This window comes from Trachypithecus francoisi, unplaced genomic scaffold, assembly GCF_009764315.1.
Source record: "Trachypithecus francoisi isolate TF-2019V2 unplaced genomic scaffold, Tfra_2.0 Lachesis_group11, whole genome shotgun sequence".
NCBI classification, from domain to species: Eukaryota; Metazoa; Chordata; class Mammalia; order Primates; family Cercopithecidae; genus Trachypithecus; species Trachypithecus francoisi.
Window position 1 is genome coordinate 26,263,159 of NW_022681456.1, and position 16,511 is coordinate 26,279,669.

General features: G+C 37.6%; 1 protein-coding gene across 2 annotated transcripts in view; it reads left to right on the forward strand.

Annotated features, from left to right (window-relative positions):
• The window catches only part of CRY1 (cryptochrome circadian regulator 1), a 112,094-nt gene that overhangs the window by 78,595 nt on the left and 16,988 nt on the right, over window positions 1-16,511 (forward strand). For both annotated transcript variants that reach the window (XR_004439612.1, XM_033220773.1), the window contains exons 3-10: window positions 6,006-6,148; window positions 9,314-9,498; window positions 9,976-10,064; window positions 10,973-11,113; window positions 11,192-11,503; window positions 13,266-13,417; window positions 13,645-13,847; window positions 13,949-14,041. Coding sequence is in view for 1 of the 2 variants with exons in the window: in XM_033220773.1 (XP_033076664.1) it covers window positions 6,006-6,148; window positions 9,314-9,498; window positions 9,976-10,064; window positions 10,973-11,113; window positions 11,192-11,503; window positions 13,266-13,417; window positions 13,645-13,847; window positions 13,949-14,041 (1,318 nt within the window). In the remaining variant the exon portion in view is untranslated. The remainder of the gene's footprint in view (window positions 1-6,005; window positions 6,149-9,313; window positions 9,499-9,975; window positions 10,065-10,972; window positions 11,114-11,191; window positions 11,504-13,265; window positions 13,418-13,644; window positions 13,848-13,948; window positions 14,042-16,511) is intronic.

Sequence of the window (16,511 nt, forward strand, 5' to 3'; positions counted from 1 at the left end):
TTCTTTGCTTAAACCTTATGAACCAACCTCTGCTAGCTTCCAACTTTCCTTCTGCAGCTTCCTCACTTCTCTCAGCCTTCACAGAATCGAAGAGACTTAGGGCCTTTCTCTGGATTAGGCTGTGCTTTAAGGGAGTATTGTATCTGGTTTGATATTCTATCCAGATCCCTAAAGTTGTCTCCATATCACCATTAAGACTGCTTTGTTTTTTTATAATTCATGTGTTCATTGGAGTAGCACTTTTAATTTCCTTCAAGAACTTTACCTTTGCGTAGACATCTTGGCTAACTGTTTGGTGCAAATGGCCTAGCTTTTGGCCGGTCTCAGCTTTCTCGTTTTTTTGTTTGTTTGTTTGTTTGAGACAGAGTCTTGCCCTGTTGCCCAAGCTGGAGTTCGATGGCTCAGTCTTGGCTCACTGCAACCTGTAATCCCAGGTTGGGATTACAGGCACACACCACCATGCCCGGTTTTTTTGTTTGTTTGTTTTAGTAGAGACAGGGTTTTACCATGTTGGCCAGGCTGGTCTGAACTCCTGACCTCGTGATGCGCCTGCCTCGGCCCCCCAAAGTGCTAGGATTACAGGTGTGAGCCACCGTGCCCAGCCTGGCCTGTCTCAGCTTTCAACATGCCATCCTCACTAAGCTTATTTCTAGCTTTTGGTTGAAAGTGAGAGATGTGTGACTCTTTGTTTCACTTGAACACTTAGAGGCCCCTGTAGGGTTACTAATTGGCCTAATTTCGATATTGCTATGTCTCAGGGAATAAGGACCTGAGGAAAGGGAGAGAGAGATGGGGGAAAGGCTGGTTGGAGCAGACAGACCACACACTACATTTATCAATTAAGTTCACCTTCTTTTATGGGTGCAGTTCATGGCACCCCAAAACAATTACAATAGTAACATCAGAGATCTCTGATAAAAGCTGAGTGTAGTGGCTGTGGTACCTGTAGTGCCAGCTACTCAGGAGGCTGAAATGGGAGGATCACTTGAGGCCAGAAGTTCAAGACCAGCCTGGGTGATATAGTGAAACCACATCTCTTAAAAAAAAAAGAGAAGAGATCACAGGTCATCATAGCAGATGTAATAATGAAAAAGTTTGAAATACTGTGAGAATTGATAAAATGTGTCACAGAGACACAGGTGAGCACATGCTGTTGGGAAAATGGCACCAATAGACTTGCTTAGTGCAGGGTTGCCATTAGCCTTTGATTTGTAAAATGCACAATATCTGAGAAGTGCAATGAAGCAAAGCACAATAAAATGAGTTGCTCTTGTAAATTTTTCATGTTCAAATTGCTGATGTGATTTTTGTCTCCTGTTAGCAAAGCCAAAAGCTCGTTCTTTGAAAACATTAATAAAATTGATAAACTCTTAATAATACTGATTAGGACAAAAAAGAAAGAAAATACAAGTTACCTATATCAACAATAAGAAAGAGGACCTCACTAGAGATTCTCCAAACTTTAAAAGCATAGTAAAGAATATCGTAAACACTATAATGCCAATAAATTATACATCTGAGATGAAATGGAAAAAATTCTTGAAAAGTATAACTTACTAGAACTCTTATAAGAAGAAAAAGAAAACCCGAATAACCCTATATCTCTTAAAGAAGTTGAATTTATAATTAAAAACTAAACTCCAAGCCCTTAGATGGCTTTATTTTGAACCTTGTCACATATTTAAGAAGGAAATATTTCCTTCTTAAACTCTTTCAGAAAACAAGATTGAGATTACTTCCCAACTCATTTTATGAGAACAGCATAATCCTGCTACCAAAACCTGACAAGGAAAGTTTAGGAAAAAATTAAAAGTATAGCCAAGTGCCCCCCATAAACAAAGACTCAGAAATCACTAAATTGAATCTAGCAATAATTTTTATTTAAAAAAAGGTTTTTTTGTAAAGACACTATGTAGTCTCATTATGTTACCTAGGCTGAGCTCGAACTCCTGTGCTCAAGCCATCTTCCCATGTTGACTTTCCAAAGTGCTGGAATTACAGGTATGAGCCACCGCACCTGGCTGTGAACCTGGCTCTGTGTGTGTGTGTGTGTGTATATATATATACATAATTTTTCTTTTTTTTTTTTTTTTGAGATTGAGTCTCGCTGTTGCCCAGTCTAGAGTGCGGTGGTGCAATCTTGGCTCATTACAACCTCCACCTCCCAGGTTCAAGCAATTCTCCTGCCTCAGCCTCCTGAGTAGCTGGAATTACAGGCACCCACCACCATGTCTGTCTAATGGTTGTATTTTTATTGGAGACGGGATTTCACCGTGTTGCCCAGAGTGGTCTCAAACTTCTGAGCTCGGGCTGTCCTCCTAAGGAGGACAGCCTGGAGGAGCAAAGGTACATCTTACGTGGTGGCAGACAAGAGGGCCTGTGTAGGGGAACTGCCCTTTAAAAAACCATTAGACCTCATGAGACTTATTCATTGTCATGAGAACAGCACAGGCAAAACCCGCCCCCATGATTCAGTTACCTCCCACTGGATCCCTCCCATGACATGTGGGGATTATGGGAGCTACAATTCAAAATGAGATTTGGGTGGGGACACAGCCAAACCATATCAAGTGCTAAATAGCAATTTGATAAAGGAAGTCTACAAAAAAACACAGAATCATACTTAAAGGTGAAACACTGAATGCTTTCTACCCAAGATAGGAAAAAACAAGGATATTTGCTTTTACAGCTTACTTGAAGTCTAACTGGTGCAGTCATGGAAGGCAGAGTGTGGATTATTAGCTTACCACCTCACACCCCATCCCCGTATTCTCTATCATAGCATTTTTTCCCCTAATAGTTATGTATTAATTTACCTCTGTATTACCACTCATTTTCAATAAGCTCCAGGAGAGGGGCTTCTAGCATAGTATCTGTCATATAATTAGAATTACAATAAATATTTAGTGTATTAATGAATACATTTAATGTTTAGGAAACTTTCTCTTCCCTAGATTTTCATTTTTCTTGTGGAGAGATGTTCACTAATTTATCCTCAGGGAAGGAAAAGTGGATGATCTCATTGGTGAGTTTAGGAGAAGGAGCTGGGCTAGTTTAGCTCAGATGGTTCCTTTTCTTTCAGTTGTAGAGAGCACACATTGTATTCTCCCCTTCTATGTAATACGTTTTATAGGGAAAGACCACACTGCAGGGAGGTGCTGCTTATGATTGAGTAGGTAAATCTGTTTGATTCAGCAGTGAAATAGTATTAGTAAGTTTACCTGTCCTGAATTCTACAATTTTCTACAATTCAGCTTTGCTAATAATATGGCTGATATTTTTATCTTTAGCCCCCTGGCTTACATGACTGAACTCAAGAAGGAAAAGGGGCAGGAAGTGTTCTTTATTGACTCATCTCAATATTTCCTACCTAAGATTTAAAATAATATTTTTCAAAAAATAGTATTAAATTGTACTAGGCACATTGGCTGTCGTCTGTAATCACAGCACGTTGGGAGGCTGAGGCAGGAGGATCTGTTCAGGCCAGGATTTTGAGACTAGCTTGGGCAATATAGTGAGACCCTGTCTTTACAAAAAAAAAATTAAGTTAGCTGGGTATGGTGGTGCGTGCCTGTAGTCCTTGCTACTCGGGAGGTTGAGGTGGGAGAACTGTTCAAGTCCAGGAGTCTGAGGTTGCAGTGAGCTGTGATTGCACCATTGCATTCCAACTTGGGCAACAGAGTGGTACCCTAACTCATTAAAAAAAAGAAGAAGAAAAGAAAAAGAATTGCTGTCATTCATTGAGGGCTTGCTATGCACTGTGCTCTGTTCTAAACACTTTATGTGCATTATGTTATTTAATTCTTTAGCAACCCAATAATATAGTTAATGTTTTCACTTTACTGTAGCATATACTTACATAGGGTTTATTATGTGTCAGGCACTGTCTCTGCACCTTACTTATTCTACCCATTTTATAGACTAGGAAACAGGCATGGAGAGTTTAGCAGCTTGCCTCAGTAGTTGAGCCAGTCTTTGAACTTAGGAAATCTAACTTACTAGATCCTGTGTTTTTAAACTATTCTGTACTACCTCACTATAAAACAAATAAATAGAATGCTTTTCTATTGTCATCTTAATTTTATTTTTAAATTTCAAAAATAGCAAGTTTGTACTAACAAATCTGAGCAATGCTGCAGAATGTAAAAGTTATTTCCACGCTCAAATTTTATTCCTGAAAGTCAACAGCCCTTAATTTCTTGATGCACACTCTTCAGGACTTTTAAGAATGGAAAAAATTTTTAATGAGATACTATTTTTTTCCTAGTAGTTTAACAGACATTTAAAAACAATTACTGGCTGGGCATGGTGGCTCACGCCTGTAATTCCAGCACTTTGGGAGGCCGAGGTAGACGGAGGTCAGGAGTTTGAAACCAGCCTGGCCAATATGGTGAAATGCCATCTCTACTGAAAATATAAAAATTAGCTAGTTGTGGTGGTGTGTGCCTTTAATCCCAGCTACTCAGGAGGCTGAGGCAGGAGAATCGCTTGAACCTGGGAGGTGGAGGTTGCAGTCAGCCGAGATCATGCCACTGCACTTGCGCCTGGGTGACAAAGTGAGACGTCGTCTTAAAAAAACAAACAAAAAAAAACAACGATTACTAATACATATTATTGGCAAGTGTGTTGTGGAGATCAAGCACTTAGGTGCACTGCTGATGGGAATATAAATGTGTACAGTCTTTCGGGTACCTAATTTGACAGCCTGTTAGAATTTTGAATGTGCTTGTCTTTGATCCATCAGTTGTTTTCCAAGGGATTATTTCTAGGAAAAAATTGGATAAATACCCTAAAATTTGTAAGATGTATGCATAAAGGTAAAGATATATACTGTAAAGTTTATAATAGCAATTTTTTTTTTTTTTTTGAGATGGAGCCTCGCTCCTGTCGCTCAGGTTGGAGTGCAGTGGCACAATCTCAGCTCACTGCAACCTCCACCTCCCGGTTCAAGTGATTCTACTTCCTCAGCCTGCCAAGTAGCTGGGAGATTACAGGCATGTGCCACCACACCCAGCTGATGTTTTTATTTTTAGTAGAGATGGGGTTTCACCATGTTGGCCAGACTGGTCTTGAACTCCTGACCTCAGGTGATCCACCCACCTCAGCCTCCCAAAGTGCTAGGATTACAGTTTTGAGCCACCGCACCCAGCCTAGAATAGCAGTTTTTTTAAACCCACCATTGGAACAGCCCTTGTCTCATCTGGAGGTGTTTGGTGAATTATAGTATGTTACCATATAGGCAGTTAAATAATGGTAGAATTTTTTCTTTATGAGATAAATCAGAATAGACTTAGAATTTTAAAAAAAATTATCCTTAAGAAAAATCAACTAATTCCTTTAAGTCACAGTTTCCTCATTTAAAATCAGTGTAAAGAGATGTACAGAACTTACTAACATAGCTCCTGATAATAAGTAACTGCTATTATTATTACCATCTCCAAATTTTTCGGTTAACATTTTTTAGTAATCAGAAAGAAAATATTTGCACACACACACACACGACCTCAGCCAGGCAGCTTATACCATATCAATTATCAAAGGTTTGTCAAAGATCAGGTCTTAGACTCAACAGACATAAATTCAGGTGGTCTGGCTCTCTGTGAACTCTGGCAAGTCCCTAAGTTTTAAAAATAAACCAAAATGGAAATACTAACCAAAGTGCCAAACTCTGAGTGTTGTTTTGAGGCTTGAATGAAATAATGTAAGTATGAGTAATTTGAAAAAGTAAAGTGTTCTACAAACACATTTAGTGTAAGAGCTGGTTTTAAGCATATTGCTTTGCTAGATTTTCTGTTGCCAAGCATAAAGCCTGGAATCTAATGGGTTATGCATTTGTTACTTACATACTTTTTAATTGATAAATTGTTTACTTTTTCCTGCATATTCAAAGTTTAATTTATGTATAATCCTTTGATATGTAGATTTTCAGCTTTTTCACTTTTTGTTATGATAGAAAAAATAACTATTAGAATTGGTGTACATTGTTCCCCTTTCTCTTACTTTAGGAATGGAACATTACTAAACTTTCAATTGAGTATGATTCTGAGCCCTTTGGAAAGGAACGAGATGCAGCTATTAAGAAACTGGCAACTGAAGCTGGAGTAGAAGTCATTGTAAGAATTTCACATACATTGTATGACCTAGACAAGTGAGTTCTTTTTTTTTTTTTCTGTGAGAAAATGCGTATAACATAATATTTACCATCTTAACCATTTTTAAGTATATAGTTCGTTGGTATTAACTGCATAGATACGTTTTTAACTGAGGTTTATAAAGTAGAAATGATAGCGTGTACTTCATAGAGTTTTGGGAGAATTAAGTGAACATATGTCAAATCCTTAGCATTTTATTTAGCCGCTATTGACCCAATGACAGGTCTCAGCATTTCAATTTCAAAACTATTATGGATTAAGACTATTACAGAATTTTCCTTGACTACTCTTAACTCAGCCTCCTGTGGTCTTGCCTTTCTGGACTCTTAGCATTATCAATTTTATAGTTATACATAGTTATAAATTGCCTTGACATATTTTGTATGCTTGTTTAATGTTATCTTATTTCATGTATACCTATCTTGTCTATCTGGATTTTAAATCCAGATGCAAATTGGGTGTAATATAACATTGCATAGCTGTAGTCCTCTGAACAATGGCATAATAGAATATTTTTCAAAGTGTATTTCTTCAGACACCAGTCCTTGGTGATGCTTTGTCCCACAGAAATTCTGTGGTCGAACTTAAATTTAGGGAGTATTGTATACTATGAGTCTTAGAGGTCTATAAAACTTGTTAACTTTTTAAACTTTTGGCATACCATTGTCCTTTTAAGTACTGAAATCTTATAATTTATTTACCTTTTAAATCATTTTACTTTTTTAGTAATTTTTATATTTTATCAAGTTAGTAAAACAAATTCTGTAACATGATAAACTAGTTGATTTGATTTCACATTTTAAATGTATCAAAAAATCATGATTTGATTCATACAAAGGTCTTACTTGATGCTAAGCTAGAATTCCTGTATCTTTTAATAATAATCTTGCCTTAGAGCCCACCAATTTGCTTAACTTTAGGGAGCTCATAGCAAGGAGGGGGCAAAACAGGATAAAAGCAGTTGCTTCTAGGTGGGAGACTCAGTGTTATGCATAAAATTAAGTGTTTAGGCCAGGCGTGATGACTCATGCCTGTAATCCCAGCACTTTGGGAGGCCAAGGCAGGTGGATCACGAGGTCAGGAGTTCAAGACCAGCCTGGCCAAAATGGTGAAACCCCATCTCTACTAAAAATACAAAAATTATCTGGGCGTGGTGGCGGGCGCCTGTAATCCCAGCTATTTGGGAGGCTGAGGTAGGAGAATCACTTGAACCCAGGAAGCAGAGGTTGCAGTAAGCCAAGATAGTGCCACTGCATTCCAGCCTGGGCAATAGAGCAAGACTCCATCTCAAAAAAATAAGTGTTTATTGGATTGAGTGTGAATATTTACTATATGTAATCTATCATATTAAAATGTAACATATAGAAAATGTTTTGTCCAAAGATTCTCATTTTGCTACTGTTGTGTAGTTAACAATGTCCTCAGTAGTAGTATTGTAGTACCATTACATTCAGCAAAATTAATTGCAACCGTACGAATAAATTCAAAATACACAAAAGCAAAATTTACTTAAACAGGATATCTTTTTATGGTGATTGCTTTCTGTATTACTTTCTGTATGTATCTGTAGTTGATACATCACTGCGTATTATATAATGAAAAATACCCTAAAATACACTAGACAACCTTGATTTGCCATTTATCAGTTGTATGACCTTGACTAGTTTGCTTAACTCTCCTGGTAGGCCTGTTTTCACATCTGTATAATGATGAAGTTGGATTTCACCTGTCATTTTTTTTTAAGGCCAATTGCTAAGCAAATGGCCATAGTGAAAAAGAGTAGTTGTTCCAAAATAGTGTCTAAACTTAATCTAAACTACCATTGGCAAAGCTAGTTATTTTTTTAAATTAATACTTGATTGAGGTAATTAGTGATCAGAAGTAAATAAAAAGATACTTAAATTTAAATAACTTGAAATTTCGGGGCTTATGTGTTCTAAGTATGTGACATAGATACATATGCTAACATCTCTAATGAAGGCATGTGCACAATAGAAAATAAGAAGTAATTGTCACCACAGTAATATAGAATCCAAATTTATAAAATTTGCTGAAGGAAATAGGGTAATTGTATTAGTCCGTTTTCACGCTGCTGATAAAGGCATACCCAAGACTGGGCAATTTACAAAAGAAAGAGTTTTAATGGACTTACAGTTCCACATGGCTTGGAAGGCCTCACAATCATGGTGGAAGGCAAGGAGGAGCAAGTCATGTCTTACATGGATGGCAGCAGGCAAGTAGGGAACTTGTGCAGGGAAACTCCCCCTTTTAAATACTATCAGATCTTATGAGACTTACTCACTATCATGAGAACAGCATGAGAAAGACCTGCTCCCATGATTCAGTTACCTCCCACAGGGTCCCTCCCACGACATGTGGGAATTGTGGGCGTTACAACTCAAGATGAGATTTTGGTGGGGGCACAGCCAAACCCTATCAGGAATGTAGGTCCAAGAATACAAAGTAGAAGTTTACGTAAGATGAACAACACTAGAGGTCTAGTGTACAGAGTAAGGATTTTAGTTAATAAAATTGTCTTTTATTTGGAATTTTTATCAAATAAGTAGATTTTAGCTGCTTTTGTCACACATACAAAAAAGTAACATATGAGATTATAAATATGTTAATCTGCTTCACTATAGTAACCATTTTACTGCCTACATGTATCCCATAATGTGTTGTAAACTCACATATATACAAGAAAATTTATTTTTCCTAAATGAGACCTGCTGATTACTCTTTCATATAATTATCAGCCTGGTTTAGTTTTTATTGATGATTGAGATTCTTTGAGCTGGGCCACAACATGTTTTTCATATGTCTCTGTGTATTAACTTTCTGTAATTACCTTTAGACTAATTTACCCACTTACTTGTTTTTTTTCCCCTCATAAGTTCTTAATATTCTGTGTCTTAAAGGTGTTAATATTTGTGTAGTGTGTATATTTGATACCTAGAGGATGTCTAGAAGCTCAAGAGAATGATTTGTGGACTCATTAATTATTTTGAACACATTTCTTGGTCATTATAACAAGCTAACATTCTCCTCAAAGACTTCAGTGATTAATTTTATTTTCTGCTTTTTAAGCCTTTTGAGAGCTTGTTAGCCAAAATTTATTGTCTTTTTTTATACTAACTACATTGTACTAACTCTTGTTATAGGATCATAGAACTCAATGGTGGACAACCGCCTCTGACTTATAAAAGATTCCAGACTCTCATCAGCAAAATGGAACCACTGGAGATACCAGTAGAAACAATTACTTCAGAAGTGATAGAAAAGTGCACAACTCCTCTGTCTGATGACCATGATGAGAAATATGGAGTTCCTTCACTGGAAGAGCTAGGTGAGTGTAAACTGTAATCAGTGTGAGGCTTAAAAGTTAATCAGAAATTACTCAGAAAATTTCCCTTTTAATTTTGCCATGTAAAGTATTTTGCATTAGGAGAGAAAGAAAGGGCAGGGGGAGAAGAAAAAGAACCCTTTAAGAAGTGATATGTTTGTTCATCATTTATGTGTTATATAAATATGTGATCTATTGTTATCACCTTAAGATGTGTAGCCTAAAAAATTGAAACCATGTCAAACCATGTTATATCCTCTGTAGGTGAGGGCTTATTTAGGCCCTCACCTCAGTTCATTTTTATGGTACTCTCTCAATTTTTCTTCTAAGTAATTTGTTCTCCCAGTTATTGGGGTTAAATAAAAATTACTTTAGTTTCAGAAGATTTCTGCAAAGTAATTTGTTCTCCCAGTTATTGGGGTTAAATAAAAATTACTTTAGTTTCAGAAGAATTATGTTTTTTTCTTTTCTTTCTTTTAGGTTTCGATACAGATGGCTTATCCTCTGCAGTGTGGCCAGGCGGAGAAACTGAAGCACTTACTCGTTTGGAAAGGCATTTGGAAAGAAAAGTATGATAATGTAGATTATATAGCTATGCTTATATTTCCAAACTGTCATTTAAAAAATAATTTTTCTCTCTTTTAAAAATAACAAATAGATTGTTGGAAGGAGAGGATTAAGGGAAATGATTAAAATAGCACAAACCTAATTGTTTGAAAATTAACTACCATCTCCTCATTTAAATGCTCTTTCTCCTTCTCTTCTAATTATTTCCCCTTTAGCTACTACCACACTACCTCTTCTGTTCTTTCTACGTAAGCTAGTATTTAGGGGCCATAATTTCGAAACTAGGATAGAATTATATTTCACCTTTACCTTTGTGTTAAAGAGACAGGTTAAAAGCCAGGCATGGTGGCTTACCTCTGTAATCCCAGAGTTTTGGGAGGCTGAGGCGGGCGGATCACTTGGGGTCAGGAGTTTGAGACCAGCCTGGCCAATATGGTGAAATCCCATCCCTACTAAAAATACAAAAATTAGCCGGGTGTGGTGTGGTGGCACATGCCTGTAGTCCCAGCTACTCAAGAGGCTGAGGCAGGAGAATCCACCCAGGAGCTGGAGGTTGCAGTGAGCCGAGATTGCGCCACTGCACTCCAGCCTGGGTGACAAAGCTAGACTCTGTCTTAGAGGAAAAAAAAAAAAAAGAGAGAGAGAGATTGAAGGTGCTGTCAGCTTTCGGTTGGAAATTTGAAGGTAGTTTATTTCACATGAGTATGTGCTGCACAAGGATGACTGAAACAAAAGAATGCTCACTTTTTTATCCTGTCTTATTTTCTATTAAAACATGTAATTTGTGGCTAGGATAAGATTTTATTTTCCAAGAACTATGTAACTTTTTAAAAAAAAAATCTCCATTCCGAGCGTCCTTTTAAAATGAAAAAGACAATTAGTTAATGTAATTTTCTCTGTGTGTTTTCAGGCTTGGGTGGCAAATTTTGAAAGACCTCGAATGAATGCAAATTCTCTACTTGCAAGCCCTACTGGACTTAGTCCTTATCTCCGATTTGGTTGTTTGTCATGTCGACTGTTTTACTTCAAACTAACAGATCTCTACAAAAAGGTATTCTCTAAAATTGGAGCTTATTGTTTAATACTTTAAAAAAAATTCTGATAATACTTCTTTGCTTTTTAACCATAGGTAAAGAAGAACAGTTCCCCTCCCCTTTCCCTTTATGGGCAACTATTATGGCGTGAATTTTTCTATACAGCAGCAACAAATAATCCACGCTTTGATAAAATGGAAGGAAACCCTATCTGTGTTCAGATTCCTTGGGATAAAAATCCTGAGGCTTTAGCCAAATGGGCAGAAGGCCGGACAGGCTTTCCATGGATTGATGCCATCATGACACAGCTTCGTCAGGAGGGTTGGATTCATCATCTAGCCAGGCATGCAGTTGCTTGCTTCCTGACACGAGGCGACCTGTGGATTAGTTGGGAAGAAGGAATGAAGGTAAGTGTTCTAACTGATGTAGCATGCCTTATTTTGAAGGAATCCTTACCTTAATAAAACAAATCCTAGAAGTTGTCTGTTGTATAGATTCATTAATAATGTAGTTTTTCAGTGGATAAAACATTTAATTCCCCAAATATGGGCACACTTTCAGAGCGAAAGATGGTATAATCCGACAAGCAAAAAGGTGAAAACTGGTTAAATTGATTAACCTAAAGTCATTTTAACGGTTAAACCAGTCTAGCCACTAAGAGAACTGTAAAATTTAACACTGAATTTGTTGATAGATATAGGTGATGTTTCTGTCACCAAAAGAATTCACTCGAGTTCCTAGAGATAGTGAATTCATATTATAAATTTTAAAACAGGGCCAGGCACAGTGGCTCACGCCTGTAATCCCAGCACTTTGGGAGGCCAAGGCAGGTGGATCACGAGGTCAGGAGATCAAGGCCATCCTGCCTAACACGGTGAAACCCCGTCTGTACTAAAAATACAAAAAAAATTAGCTGGGCGTGGTGGCAGGCACCTGTAGTCTTAGCTACTCGGGAGGCTGAGGCAGGAGAATGGCATGAACCCGAGGGGCGGAGCTTGCAGTGGGCCGAGATCACGCCACTACTCCAGCATGGGCGACAGAGCAAGACTCAGTCTCAAAAAAATAAAATAAAATAAATTTGAAAATATAAATCATTTCACCTCACTTCAACTTCACAACTTTTTAGTAATACTTCTATTATGTAAAAAGAAGCATACCACATTTTGTGACATCATCTTGTGGGTTACATGTAATAAGACTTACATACTTTTTTTTTTTGAGATGGAGTCTCGCTCTGTAGCCCGGGCTGGGGTGCAATGGCATGATCTTGGCTCACTGCAACCTATGCCTCCCAGGTTCAAGCGATTCTCCTGCCTCAACCTCCCAAGTAGCTGGGATTACAGGTGCCCACCACTGTGCCCAGCTAATTTTGTATTTTTAGTAGAGACAGGGTTTGCCACATTGCCAGGGCTTGTCTTGAACTCCTGACCTCAAATGATCCCCCTGCCTCAGCCTTCCAAAGTGCTGGGATTACCGGCATGAGCCACCGTGCCCGGCCATTGTATACATTTTTTACGTTTCTGGCAATATCATACATTTGCCCCATCCAAGGACCATTTCTGAGCCTATGTGTGTGTGTGTGTGTTTTTTAATCTCTTACATTTCCTAGTACACAGTTGTATATACAAAGACAATATATAACATACTTAATGAATATATATAAAAATCATTTATTTTAATTATATTTTCTTTCTGATCAAGGAATTCAAAATTAAACTATGCAATGCTAGTATATATTTTACATGAATTTATATTTGAGTATGCTTCCTTTATTTAGGCTAGTATACTAAGCTAAGTTTTTGTTGGTGTTTTATGTAATAACATTTTTGCTTTCTTGAAAGTGGTTTACTGCTTTTCCTGTGTCTACTAATAATATCCTTTTAAATCAGTGATTTGAATTTTGTTTTTACTTCCATTCTCCCAGTAACACTGCAGAGGTTGGAAAAGTAAATTCTCTTCAGAAGCATACTATATTACCACTATGTTTCTTTCCCTGGAAGAGCTCATTATAGAATAGAATATAGGCAGGGAAGCTAACTTTGGAATGTTTAATTTTACAATTCTGTGCTAGATTTTCTTTGCCTTGACTTTGGATCTACTGTGACCTTGAAAATGCTTGCTTTGCGAATTATGTGTGTGCAAACTAATTGGTTACTGTTACTTCTGAAGGTATTTGAAGAATTATTGCTTGATGCAGATTGGAGCATAAATGCTGGAAGCTGGATGTGGCTGTCTTGTAGTTCCTTTTTTCAGCAGTTTTTTCACTGCTATTGCCCTGTTGGTTTTGGTAGGAGAACAGATCCCAATGGAGACTATATCAGGTAAATCAAGGGTGATTACTACTCAGTTTGGAATAGTTAATTGAAGAAGAGCTTTTCATGGTTAATCAATGCTTAAAGTATTCCCCACTCATGATGGGCAGCAGAGATGAGAAGGGCAAACAGATCATTTAAATGGTATTGATTTGATTTTGGTCTCTCATAGCTCGTAGTTGTTATAGTTTGCTTAGAGTGCATTTTATTAGTAATCTTTCTTTTTTCTGCCAAAGGCGTTATTTGCCTGTCCTAAGAGGCTTCCCTGCAAAATATATCTATGATCCCTGGAATGCACCAGAAGGTATCCAAAAGGTAGCCAAATGTTTGATAGGAATTAATTATCCTAAACCAATGGTGAACCATGCTGAGGCAAGCCGTTTGAATATTGAAAGGATGAAACAGATCTATCAGCAGCTTTCACGATATAGAGGACTAGGTATGTTAATAACTGTCTTTGTTTCTTTGGCAGCTGTTTATGTACCTATCTTTGAATTTTATCTTGATCATAATTTAAAAGAAAATTCTTTTGTCCTTTAGGTCTTCTAGCATCAGTACCTTCTAATCCTAATGGGAATGGAGGCTTCATGGGATATTCTGCAGAAAATATCCCAGGTTGTAGCAGCAGTGGAAGTAAGTGAAAAGGAAATTTCTGCACTTAGTAACATGAAGAGGTTATTAAACAAATATATTTGTTATTGATCCTCACTAACATTTTATAAAAATCTTTGAAGTTAACTTAATAGATTATTTGTATGCATGCATACATGTGCACTCAGACACATCTCTTCACTCCATTGATGACATTTTAGAGATGGAAAACATCATTCCGTATAATAGATGTTGGGTCAAGTTACAGCTTTTACAAACTGAGGAGAGCAATTTTAAGGATAAAATGTCATATTTTCAGAATGCTTATTATTTTTTACTCTTTAGGTGTACAGCAACTATAAGGTAATTAGTTAAGAAAGTCAGTGGCCCTGTGAACATGGCCAAAAGATTTATTGTACACATGCATAGAGCCCTCTAGTCTTTTTGAACATGAGTTTTTTCTTATAAAGTCTGTAGTATTTTTCTGTATAATACGAATTTAGTGACCATGTAAATTCTTATGTGTGATATTAATAATTTCAGGAACTCAGTATGTGTTGGAAATTTGAATCATATTAGTTTTTTTGGCTTTGACCAAAAATAGCATGAAGCTCAGTAATTTGATTAAAAAATAGGACAGCATCAGTGAGAATGGTGATTATTAAAAAGTCAAGAAACAACAGATGCTGCTGAGGATGCAGAGAAAAAAGGAGGGTTGTACACTGTTGATGGGAATGTGAATTAGTTCAACCATTGTGGAAGACAGTGTGGTGATTCCTCAAAGATCTAGAAGCAGAGATATCATTTGACTGAGCAATCCCGTTACTGGGTATATACTCAAAGGAATATAAATCATTCTGTTATAAAGATACATGCACACGTCTGTTCATTGCAGCACTATTCACATTAGCAAAGACATGGAACCAACCTAAATGCCAGTCGATGATAGACTAGATAAAGAAAATGTGGTACATATGTACCACGAAATACTATGCAGCCATAAAAAGGAACAAAATAGTGTTCTTTGCAGGGACATGGGTGGAGCTTGTAGCCATTATCCTCAGCAAACTAAGGCAGGAACAGAAAACCACCTTCTGTTCTCACTTGTAAGTGGAAGTAGAATGATGAGAACACATGGATACATGCAGAGAATAACACATACTGGGGCCGGGTACAGTAGTTCACACCTGTATTCCCAGCACTTTGGGAGGCCGAGGTGGATGGATCACCTGAGGTCAGGAGTTCGAGACCAGCCCCTGACCGACATGGAGAAATCCTCATCTCTACTAAAAAGACAAAATTGGCCAGGTGTGGTGGCGCATGCCTGTAATCCCAGCTACTCGGCAGGCTGAGGCAGGAGAATCTCTTGAACCCGGGAGGCGGAGGTTGCGGTGAGCTGAGATAGCGCCATCGCACTCCAGCCTGGGTAATAAGAGCAAAACTCCATCTCAAAAACAAAAAACAACAACAAAAACAACAAAATACACATGCTGGGGTCTGTTGGGGGAGCAGGGGCAGGGAGAGCATTAGGAAGCATAGCTAATATATGCTGGTCTTAATACCTAGGTAATGGGTTAATCTGTGCAGCAAACCACCATGGCACATGTTTTGCCTATGTAACAAACCTGCACATCCTGCACATGTACCCCAGAACTTAAAATAAAAATTGAAGGGAAAAAAAAGAAATCTCTACATATGATAAAAGAGCATAAACTTATATAAACACATTGTATCAGTGTCAATACCTGGTTATATTGTTGTAAAGTCAGATGTTCTAAGTTGATATTAAGAATAAAACCTTTTAAAAATTGAACCTTTTTGAATTCAGAAATATCCTGCATCCTCATGAAAACAGCATGTATTTTATCCTCCAAGAATTAGTTTTGGGAGATGGGGACAAAAGCACTCACATTTTGACTGCCTACCTTGTGACCAGTAGATACTAAGGGATTTTGCCTACTTTCTCACAATAACCTGGGGAGGAAGTAGTGGGATCTTCATTTTATATTTGGGGAAATAATCCTAGAAAGATTAGGTAACTTAACTAAGATCCCACAGTTAGTAAGTAGTTGAGCTAAGATTCAGATCCAAGTCTGACTAACTCCAAAGGTTGTACTTCTTCCTGCATCACTGGGCCTCCTCTGCAAATGGAATGCCATATGTGTTTACAAGAGAAAATATTTTATTGCTGGAATGTGATCTACCCAGCAGTCGACAGTTGCCAATGATGGCAGTATACTTGAGAAATGTTCCTTCTCAGGATCTCCTACAATTTGAATAAACTTCCACAAGATAATCATTTCAAAAGTTCTTTCAGATCTCTTGTTCACTTCACAGCCTGCCTTGTCAGCAGCCCACATATGAGTGAGGGACAGAAGCTCTGTGAAACACTAAGATAACAGGAAGGTAGCAAAGAACTAGGAACCAAGGGCTGGGCTAATGCACAATGATGGCACAAACTGCTTCTTAGACCATTCAAACCTGTATCCTTTATTTGGAATTATATTCAAAA